This window comes from Convolutriloba macropyga, chromosome 1 (assembly GCF_964194025.1).
Source record: "Convolutriloba macropyga chromosome 1, txConMacr16.3, whole genome shotgun sequence".
Taxonomy (NCBI): Eukaryota; Metazoa; Xenacoelomorpha; order Acoela; family Convolutidae; genus Convolutriloba; species Convolutriloba macropyga.
Window position 1 is genome coordinate 22,255,120 of NC_134468.1, and position 11,405 is coordinate 22,266,524.

The 11,405-nt window shown below is 37.7% G+C and overlaps 1 protein-coding gene across 1 annotated transcript; it reads left to right on the forward strand.

Annotated features, from left to right (window-relative positions):
- Positions 1-1,294: 1,294 nt before the first annotated feature.
- Positions 1,295-2,047, forward strand: LOC142335832 (uncharacterized). The gene has a single exon (XM_075384197.1). It carries the CDS (start codon positions 1,295-1,297, stop codon positions 2,045-2,047), a length of 753 nt encoding a protein of 250 aa, XP_075240312.1.
- The last annotated feature ends 9,358 nt before the right edge of the window (positions 2,048-11,405 follow it).

Consider the following 11,405-nt stretch of genomic DNA (forward strand, 5'->3'; position numbering starts at 1 on the left):
CCGAATTTGCTTATATGCAAATTTCAAAAAAAATCGAAGTGAGTCGAATTAAAAATTGAATGTCAATTCTCTCCCCTTAAATTCGTCTGTCGTGTTAAGCGCGGGCCTCCGATGGCTGATTCGCAGCGCTTCAATAGGAACCCATTCTGGAACATTTCTTTTGGTTTTAATTTTGGAACTCAAATTTGCTAACATACGAATTTCGAAAAGTCGAATGTCGATTTAAATTTTAATTTCAGGCAATAGTTCGAAAATTAATTTATAAAATACGTTAATTCTGTGCCGTACGGTCTGTACTAGATAGGCAGGTAGTTTTAAATAGATGGAGTTGCATTTACCAAGGCGGGAAAACACCCAAACTCTTATGTCTACTTGAGCACACAGAAATACATTTTCTGAGAGTGAAAGCTAATTATCTAAGATGAAATTTATTAATTTTAAATTGGTAGCTTTATGTCACAGTGCACAGTTTTGATTCCGTTGTTCTGAAAAAACTCATTTTATAAGTGCTCCGCTCAAGCAAATCACTACTAAACAACATCCGCAAAACGCCCGTAATTGAATAATAATAATAATAATAATAATAATAATAATAATAATAATAATAATAATAATAATAATAATAATAATAATAATAATAATAATAATAATAACAAAGGATTTAGGATAAAGTAATCCACCGGTTATTGAGTTGTTCAAAATTTATTGTTATTTACGTAAAGATGAGTTTCTTCAAGTCTCTACAGTTATTGCAGCCACACAAGAGCCAGACACAGTTCTTGGTTTATCTGCGGCGCACAAAACATTAAAAACATAGTAATGGCAAAGGACAATTGGCAGTTGGACTAGCAATTTACAAGGTATCAGATATCACGGATCTTTTTTGTCAGTACCACCCAGTCTAGGGGGTGATGTGTTATTTGCAACACCCAGACGCACGTGAGTTTTTTATAAGGAATTATTATGTAAGGCCACGTGTTTTTCAACTGGGACTGCATAACAAACAGTTGGGGGGGGGGGGCACTAACATAGAAGGCGACATAAAAGCGACACTAGAATGATACCATTTTATATTGCTTCAAGTACAAATAAACTATCAATAACTAAAATAAAGCTCAAATTAAGATCTCAGATACTGTTGTGATAGTCGTTATAAATAATCTACCATTCCTTGTTGTTATTCCTGCATTTGTTTATGTGTTTGATATCGTGTATCTTTCAGAACCAACGTTGAGTTAAAGCTTTAAGACAAAGCCTGTTTTCCACTACAATTTAACTCAACGTTGTGAATGCCATGAAGTTCAAGCCGCCACAACTTCCTTCAAGTCCGACTCCAGAACAATGGCGCTGGTGGAAAGACTGTTTCTCCAAGGGATTGGATATCAACGAAATCACAGAAGACGAACACAAACTGACCTTTTTGATTTCGCATGTGGGTTCGGATTTTTTTGCCATCTTGGAACACGCTCCTTCATACAACGAGGCCATTTCCATACTGGACAAGCACTTCAAGAAACCCACTAGGATCATATATGCCCGTCATCAGCTCCTCTCATGCCGTCAGAAATCGGATGAGTCTATTTCGGATTTCATCAATAGATTGAAAATTCTACTCCAAAAGTGCGAATGCAAAGCCGTCAATATTCAGGAACATCAACAGCTCCTGATTCGGGACGCCCTCGTTGCGGGCGTGAAATCGGATATCATTCGCATGCGACTTCTGGAGCAAACGGACGAAGATGCAACTCTTGAGAATTGCATTTCACTTGCAAGCGCTATTGAACTGTCATCAGACTACAACCGAAGTTTTCGTGGAACTGAAGGACTGGACTCGTCTGTGCCATCTTCGGAGGCGGCATCAGAGTTGTGCGCCACAGGTCGACCGCCAACTAGTACTGTCAATGAAGGAGGACAAGTTCGAAATAAATGCCAGTTTTGTGGACTTCGTGACCATCGCGACGAAACTGCCCAGCTCGGAACGACAGTTGTCATAAATGCCAAAAGAAAGGACATTGGGCGACTGCTTGTCGGAGCCAGCTGGCAGTAACACAACAAGCTCAGCCAGAAGAGTCATCCGTTTCGGCACTGTCGTCGGTACTTCTCGCGGCCGGAGGAAGCTCCGATGCCTTCTATGCTTTGGTGAAGGTTGGGAAGAAGGTATTTCTCGGACTTGTTGACTCTGGAGCATCGGAGTCATTCATTTCCTACGAAGCTGCACGTCAGTGTGACGGTAAAATAACTATGACAGCATCCGCTACTCAACTTGCAGACAAGACCAAATTACCAATACTTGGCCATATCGATCTGACGATGCAAGTGAACGCGGAAACCTACTCCACTCGTCTTAAAATTGCCAAGAGTCTTCTTGCAGATATCATAATCGGCATGGATCTTCTCGGGCAACACTCAGTGGTACAGCTGGAAACAAAGGGGGATCGTGGCCCCGTCTCATTCTCGAAAGCAGCTCAGGGCACACACGCTGCAGCTATGTTCCCAGCATTGGACATTGAACCACCGATTCTCTTCTCAACCATAACCAAGCAAAGGGCCAAACCAATCACAACTAAATCTCGCTATGCGAGTAAAGAGAACCAAGAATATCTTACTCAAGAGATCGATCGCCTACTAGAAGCTGGCATCATAGAGCTTTCGTCGTCGCCATGGCGGGCCCATGCATTTGTGGTTAGACGTGGATCAAAGCCGCGTATGGTTATAGACTATTCAGAAACGATAAATCGTTATACGGAACCCGATGGATACCCGTTCCCGGAAGTGGAGACAATACTCAACGGAGCTGCACAGGACAAATATTTCTCTCGCGTGGACCTGAAATCTGCCTATCATCAAGTACCTATTCAGGAATCAGATCGTCCATTCACAGCCTTCGAAGCAAATGGAGCGTTGTATCAGTTCACTCGACTTGCTTTTGGGCTAACTAACGCAGTTCCTGTTTTTCAACGAGTGATCGATTCTATCATTCGCAAGGAGAAGCTAGAAAAAACACGAGCCTATCTGGATGATGTTTTTATTTCGGGGGCAACTCAAGAGGAGCATGACCGTAATCTGGAGAGGTTTATATCAACAGTGAAGAAATACGGAATCACTCTCAGCAAAGACAAGTGTCTGTTCAACGTACAACGAATTTCGTTGCTTGGCCATATTCTGGAAAAGGGTACAAAGCGGCCTGACCCTGAGAGACTCAAGACACTTATGGACTATCCGTTACCGGCCACTAAGCAGGAACTCCACAGGCTCATTGGATTCTTTGCCTACAACGCGAAGTGGATTGCGCATTACTCGGACAAAGTCCGACCGCTCCTGGACGCTTTCAATGCAGGCCTTCTGCCTCTTCCAGAGTCTGCGGTCAAGGCTATAGGGAAACTGAAAGATGCTATAGCGAAGTCGGTTTTGGCTGTTCCTAAACCTGGTTCGCCGCTCATTATGACGACAGACGCTTCAGGAACGGCGATAGGAGGAACGCTCACGCAAGACTCGTAGCCCATTGCTTTCTTTTCGCGCTCTCTCAGTTCTGGGGAACGTAAACAGTCAGCAGCGGAACGTGAAGCATTGGCCATTGTAGAGTGTAGCCGTAAGTGGATGCCATAAATGAGAACTTACCATACCTTGATTCAAACGGACCAAGAGGCTGTTGCTTTTATCTTCTCTCGCAATAAGTCCAAGGTTAAGAATGACAAGCTGATGCGGTGGCGATTAGAACTCTCCACACTGTCATATGGAATCGAGTATAAGAAGGGGTCAGAGAACATCGCAGCGGATGCACTCTCACGCATTGCGTCAATTGATAATTCCGGCACAGTGGACAACCTTCACAGACGCTTGTGCCATCCTGGAATTACAAGAATGTGGGAGTACGTCAGTCCACACAAATTACCATTTACTTTGAACGAAGTACGACAGTCTTGCTCTGAGTGTCCCACCTACCTCGAATGGAAGCCTAAGTTCTACCGTCCCGAGAAAGCTCATATTATGAAAGCTACTCGGCCGTTCGAACGTATTAGCATTGATTTGGTAGGACCAAAATCAATGTCCCCAGCTGGAAATCGCTATCTTCTCACTGTAATTGATGAGTACAGTCGTTTTCCGTTCGCAATACATTTAAAGGATATTTGTGCACAGTCAGTCATAAGGTCTCTCAAGTCAATCTTCTCACTTTGTGGAACACCGGGCTTCATTCACTCAGATAGGGGGACACAGTTTATGTCAGCCGACTTCGATAAATTCTGCGCCCATACGGGTATCGCACACTCCCGAACCACACCGTATAACCCCAAAGGCAACGGCCAATGTGAGCGCCTTAATAGAACGGTTTGGAAGGGCGTCGTCTGTACACTCCATTCGCGCGGTCTGCAACCCGATCGGTGGGAAGATATACTGCCTGATGTGCTGGCGTCAATCCGAGCACTCATTTGTACATCTACACAAGAAACACCTCACGAGCGGTTCTTTGGTTTCAAACGCAGGGCGCCTGCCAAATGGATTCTCCCTTCATGGCTGGCGCCGGGTCACCCCGTGTATGTCAAGATTTTTGTTCGCAACAAAGGCGACCCTATAGTTCAGCCTGCAGAAGTTGTGGAGCCAATAAACAATCAATTTACGAGAATTAGGCGGCGTAATGGAGCAGTCGACACAGTTTCATCGTCCATGTTATCTCACGGCAGCGTGGTGCCAAACCCTCGACGAAGATCCTCCCTGCCTCATCCCGTGAATGTCCCGGAAAAGCCGCAGGAGGGAAGCGATGTAATAGCGGATACGTCGATTATGGACAACAATGCGCAAACGCTGGAAACGCTGGCTCCAGGATCGCAGCAAGATGTTTGCATGCCACGTACTGGTGAGAAGCCACCGCCCGTCATTTCCCAGCCAAAGGAGCCAGCAGGCCAGAGCACTCGTCGCAGTGGAAGAGTAAGGCGTCTGCCAGAACGCCTACGCTCAACTGTAGACAGCAGCATCATCCCTGAGACTTTCGACGAAGACTAGATCATTTGGAAGTACGAAGAGCAACATTAGCGGGGGAGAATGTTGTGATAGTCGTTATAAATAATCTACCATTCCTTGTTGTTATTCCTGCATTTGTTTATGTGTTTGATATCGTTTATCTTTCAGAACCAACGTTGAGTTAAAGCTTTAAGACAAAGCCTGTTTTCCACTACAGATACCAATTAACAAAACCAAGGACATCATCTTCAAATCCAAATTCGTTGCAAGGAATGACGAGTAAATTATCATTGACATTGACAGCGGAAGCTGGCAATCCAAGTCCACTTTAGAAATTACTGTTCCGACCCCCACTTTAGTGGGGAGGGAGGACCTATATACTCAACTGGTTTTTTTTTGTTCAGTCAATTTTGGCCGATCGATATATTCATCGTAGAGAATTGCGAGTGGTATCATTGAAAAGCCCGTCCAGCGTAGAATACGTAATTAAAAAGATGTTTTCGATTTTCGTTTTTTACAGGGAGTTATCGAGGTTTAAACTTTTGTGAACATTCGATTGTTTTTGTTCACAATTTCAGTATTTTTTGCTAAAAATTGGCACAATTTCGCTAATATAATTCAAAATAAGTTAAAATTTTTAACGGCAGAGTGTTGTTGTTAACGTTAGAGATAGAGGAGCGCTGCTGAATAGTTTGATTGAAGTTTTTTCGGCTCCATTTTTTGATAAATTTTTCAAAATTCAGACTTTTTTTTATCAAAAATGGCACAACTTGCCAGACTTAGTGACCTAGAAAGCTTGAAACAGACTCCCTAACCACAAAAAGCGCTAGTTGCGATTAGGCTCCGTCTGAAAATTTTCTGCAATTAAAACTTTGCCGTTTTTTGCAGATTTAACTCGATAATTATACAAAATGAATCGTTCATTTTTTTAATATTTGAAGAATTCCACGCAAAAATTGGTCTAATTTGCAATCACTCGGAACAGTTGGTCAGTTTTCTGGACAAGCGACAAAATCATGGAAAGGTTCGACAATATCATGGATTCAGAGACTTCTTGGGTTTTTATTTTGATGCTGCCTTTTTTCAAAATATTTTGGTTTTGTTTCTTTAATGTTAATTACTGACAATTTTTTTTCTTCACGGCTCAGTAAATGACAGCTCAAATTTACGTAAATTAGAGGTCGAATGTAGATACAGTTTGTTTTCAGAGAACCAAAGGGTTTTTATGGCTTTGAGGTAGAGTTTTATTAAAAAATAAACTGCATTCTTGTTTTTGCCTTCAATTGTTATTCTTTTGGCAGTCTGATCTTTAAGTTTAACAACTCAAAGATCTAAATTTCTTCCTCAAGATGTGCAATTGAACCTTTTCTATTCATTCTGTTGTTACTTAAAGTCTCTTATGTTATTGAATGTACTTGTTTGAAAGAGAAATCTGTGATTTTTTTTAACTTGTCAATTTTTTGTTTTATTTCAAAATTTAGTGTGTATGTCAAAATTTGGCTTATTCGCAGTAAGTACAGGTCAATTTTTCCTACATATAGAATACAAAATAATTTTATGGCCAATTTTTTAACAGAAGTTTTTTTGCTTTAATACTACGAGTTTTCATACAAAGTTTTCTGATTCTTATGCATAATTTCCCATTTTTGCTGCTGTCTGGTTTCTTTTGTAATTTGTAACTTTATTTAACAATTTAATAGAAAAAATTTTACAAAATTTGAAACTGAACATCTTTTTTAATTTCATAACCTATGGTTTGAAGGGCTGCAACACCGTTCTCTTGAAGAAATTGGTAGAATTTTTTTTAATTTTTGCCCTTTATTTGTTGCTAATTTTTGTTGTCATATGCCAAATATTGTGTATTTAAAGGTCTCAGTGGCCAACTATAGATAAACAAACGCGCCTAATAACTGCTATGGTTAAACAGGTAATGGTTGTTTTGACTCTAGAATTAAATTTCTAAAAAAGTAATAGTATTCTTCAACTTTTCCCTTTTTGTTCTAATTTGCTTTTTTTTCGTATTTTACAATGTTGTATCATTTTCGTAAATTGGCCTCATTTTTTAGAAATCTTTTTAATGTTCTGTTTAATCAAACAATAATTTTTCTGTTGTTTAAACGTTTTAAATGATGTCTTCGGGGCTTAGACAATTTGTTTCAGAAGAAATTTCTGAAGTTTCGATACTTTTCAGTTATTGTGATTCTTTTTGTTGTCATTTTGTGATAGTCGCTTTACAAAAAGACGTTATGATGGTCGAAGGAGATTTAACTGAAGATGTTATGTTCTCGCGGCTAAAATCTTATAAATTCAATGGCTTCAAAACTGTTTTCATAATGTTGTTTGTCAAACTTAATAGTTCAGCTTTTATATAATGTTATTTAAGTCTTATGATTTAGTCTTATTAAAAACAGTCCAATTTAAATTTCCGAATAATTGCAAGACAAACTGTTTACTCTTTTAGTCGAAAGCTTTTGTCGGCTATGAATTTTGAAAATGTTTGTTTTAATAAAAAAAAAGAGATAGATTTTTGAGATCTGCCAATTTTTTTTCTGTTAAATTGTAGCTAAGCATCTTTATATACAATTCACATCATTTATCTATTGAAAAACATTTTGCTCTTCATAAAGCTTTTTTTCTTCAAATGGTCTTTCTTCTTTGAACAACCAGTTTTCATAAGTCTAATTTTCGTGATTTTTGCATATTTGCCCCTTTTTTGTAGGTTTTTGTTTTCTTTTCACAGTATCACAATAATGGGCGTAATTTGATTTACAAATGTTTTTGCCTTCAAACAATGCAGGATATTATTGTTTTTAGTGATCAGCTTAATATTTAACCGATTGGCGGGACATCGTTTTCGTGCATAATTTTTAGTGCAAGTTTTTAGCTTTTGCCTGTATTTGTCATTCTTTTTGTAGTCGTATGACATATCCTGGATAAAGAATGGACTGAGTCGCTCTCTATTGAGTTATAAAGGACTCTCTCAATGATTTCATTTGATGCGAATGTTTTCTAATCAGTTCGAATTTAATTTTTTTTGAAAAAAAAACGATGTTTTTATAAACTTTGCGCCTTTTGCTCATTTCTAGTTAACTTGTTGCCAAGTCGCATTGAGGAAAGGTCCCATATTTTATTCCAAAAATTTTCCGTTCACTCTCCTGAGAATAAATTTTATCGGATGCTTTTTTGTTATTAGTGCTTTTCAAAAAATAGACAAGGAGTTTTTGTCGTAATTAATTATTGTAACTATTTGATTTTTATTGCCGTATTTTCTGGTAGTCATATTATGGTAGCCACAGTTCTCATAGGCCTTCTAGAGCAGATTGTCTTATTCTTTTAGTGGTTTGTTGAACGATATGTTGATATGTTAATTTTTTTATCTCTTCCTCATATGGTAGACAATTTAGTGAAAAATGTCGATGAGCGGGGTCGGAACTTAATGTGCGAACGCACATTACCGAGCCCCCTTCTTTTAGGTTTAAAATGACAAGACTATTCTCAAATTAGGGACGATATAAAGGGAATCTTTACTTGAAAAGAGAAAAAAGATCTAATTAAATATGAAATTTACCAAAGCTACGAAGAATTGGCGCACAACTAGCGCAACATTGTGATCTTGCAAAGTTTGACAAAAAACAATAATGGGTACCGTTTTATCTATACCCGAGAGTCCTTATCACAACCTAAACAATTGTTTACTTCAGCTTTTGGAAAGTCGCGGGCGCTAAAATCGAAACTTTGAGTCCAATAACAAGACAAAAACTCTCAATTTTTGAGCTTCAGCAAATGTCATCTCTAGATTTTGAAAGTTTTTGTACTAATATTCCCGCCTCGGAAGCGATCGAAGTTGCCCTGCGGTGTATTTACTACAGTTACCCTCCTCCCAATATCTAAAGATCAACAATAAAGTTCCTACTCGTACTGGCAGTCACAAACGTTTTTTTTTTTCAAAAGTAATTTTATTTGGTACTCTCAACAAGAAAGGATCTTCCTTGGCAGATAGTTTGGCCAATATTTGGTTAAAACATTTGGGATTGGACCTCGAGAAAAAGATGAGCTCCAGAGAAACAAAAACTGCGAAACAAAGATGTTCTGACTGTCATTAAAAACTGGTTTGAAACAGCATGGCGGTGCAATTCGAAAAATGAGAAAACTGATATCACATAAAATGTTAAAACTTATTCAAGGAGCAATACAAAATAAAGGAAGATGTTATTTGGAAGTGTTTTCAGAGTGGAAATACACAAACTAAAAACAAAACAAGGAAGGAAAAAATAATTGAACGACACTATTTGCACAGTAAAAGATAACCACGAAATATTGTTTCAAATAGGAAAAAGTTTGAAAAAAAAAATGGATTTCACATTGGAAAAAAAGAAAGCAAATCATGAACTAGCTTTCTTCGATATGGCAGTGTGCATTGACAAACAGAAAAAAACTCTTGTAAGTGATACCAAAAGCCAATCGAAACTGGAGCAAAAGCCAATCGAATTTCCGTAAATGAGCACCACTCCAGCATAAAAAAATTGGATCTATTCTTTTTTGGCCCCCACCTTAAAGAAAATAAATTTTTTGACCCCCAAGCGAACGTGCTATTTTCTTACAGAATAACCAGCTTTTTAACGACATATAATTTGTAAATGGGGGTCATAAAAACACTGGACGAAACAGAATAGATCCAAAATTTTATATATGGTACTATTCTCAGGCTCTCTTTATCAAAAAGCAACTGGCAAGACTTTGATGAAGCCCCTAATGTCCACAAAAACGTGGCGGTAAAATGAATATACGGAAAAATCTTTGTCAAGAGTTGCAAATTGCAAATAATTTAACTTGTGAAAAATTGTTATTGACTCTAAAAAGACCGCCAAAACAATGGTGGAACACATGTCGAAAGCCATCTAAACCGTTAGGAGATGCATACATACTTTCTATAATATAGAGTCCAATTCATCATGAGGCTAACAAACATGCTGCAAAAAATAACGGATATTAGAGTGATCTACACAAGCGTAAAACCAAAGCCTGCTTAACATCATTAAAATCTACTTTTGATCAGCAGCACTTTTATTAAAGTCTACTTTTTATCACTCCTTTCAGCAAAACATAGTGTGCAACGGAAGCCATTGAAAGACGCGCGATGAGTACTGAAGCCATGAGACCACACTGAAAAACTATTTAACAGTAGTCATTTTAATTTATTCGAAAAACTCATATTAACGAATTAAAACATTGAAAAATTGCAAACACTTATCGGAACGGTAGGAAGTTAAAGAAAGCTTTTTAACTAAAAGAGACAAAATCTTGAATCAATTTTTAAGATCTAAACAAAAATAAAAATGCAACCGAGATACACTTCATGTTTCAAAAACTGAATTGAAATCATTTTAATTGTAAACAAATTGACGTTAGGTTGCATTTTACCTGATGATGCTATCTATATCGCAAAATTTTTGCAAATATTATGTTATAATTGACTTAATTCCTTGACAAATAACAAATTTTAGGTGTAGAAAATTGATATTAGGGCTGTCGAGGCAGTGATTTTGCTGTTTACTTTATAGATTGTTGCTGTAAAGATGTTCCACATTGGCATTGCTACTATTTCCAATTGTCTAGAAGTAAATCTCGAATTCGTTATAAGTCTTTGAGAAACAAATGTGTTGCAGTTTACCGTCAATGAGCTCCGAATAATGCAGTTAGAATCGATTCAACAGTATGTTCAATTAAAAGGCCGGTTTAAAATATAAAAAGGTGGTTCAATTCCTATATTGAATATTTTTCGTTCTTCTAATTTAGTATTTTCGATGGGTTTTTTCAACGTACCCAATGGGTATTTCTAAAGGATTATTCATTTTTCAACAAGACATCGTTTCACTGATTTTGCAAGCTTCTTTGTTTTGAATCTTGTAAAGATTTTTAAAGCAGTTTCACGAGTTTTTGTACGACTTTCTAATCAAGGCTGTACATGCCCTAGAGCGTGTGCAACAGTGGCATCAAGTTTCTCAAGATGATTGATAATTTTGTAATTTTAGCTTCAATATAGTGCCGCTTGTTTTTGGGTATGCAACATTCACAATTTGTTCCGATTCCTAAACTATCAGTTTTATGCATTATCAACTTGATATTTTCAAAAAAAGTAATAAAATGCAATTAGTCAAAAGTTTGAAAGCTTGCAAAAAATTTAAAGGCACTATAATGAACAATACTTAAGATGCCCTAAATTTTATGAAATGTTGGATCGGTTTCATAGTCTACTTGTCTTTTTTCAGCGAGCTTAATATTGCCATCAGTAAAGTTTATTGTTGTTGTATTGGATTTGCTGAACAAAGAGAAATAATCCCTGTCATTGGATTTAAAACATAGTCCAATCATTTCATCATTTCTGCAAATTGTACAATTGCAACCCAATTGCCAATTGGAGACATTCTTTTCTGAGAAATTTTTATTGA

Bases quoted from the DNA above. Each gene is read 5' to 3' on its own strand.
- LOC142335832 (XM_075384197.1), top strand. From the start codon at position 1,295: ATGAAGTTCAAGCCGCCACAACTTCCTTCAAGTCCGACTCCAGAACAA.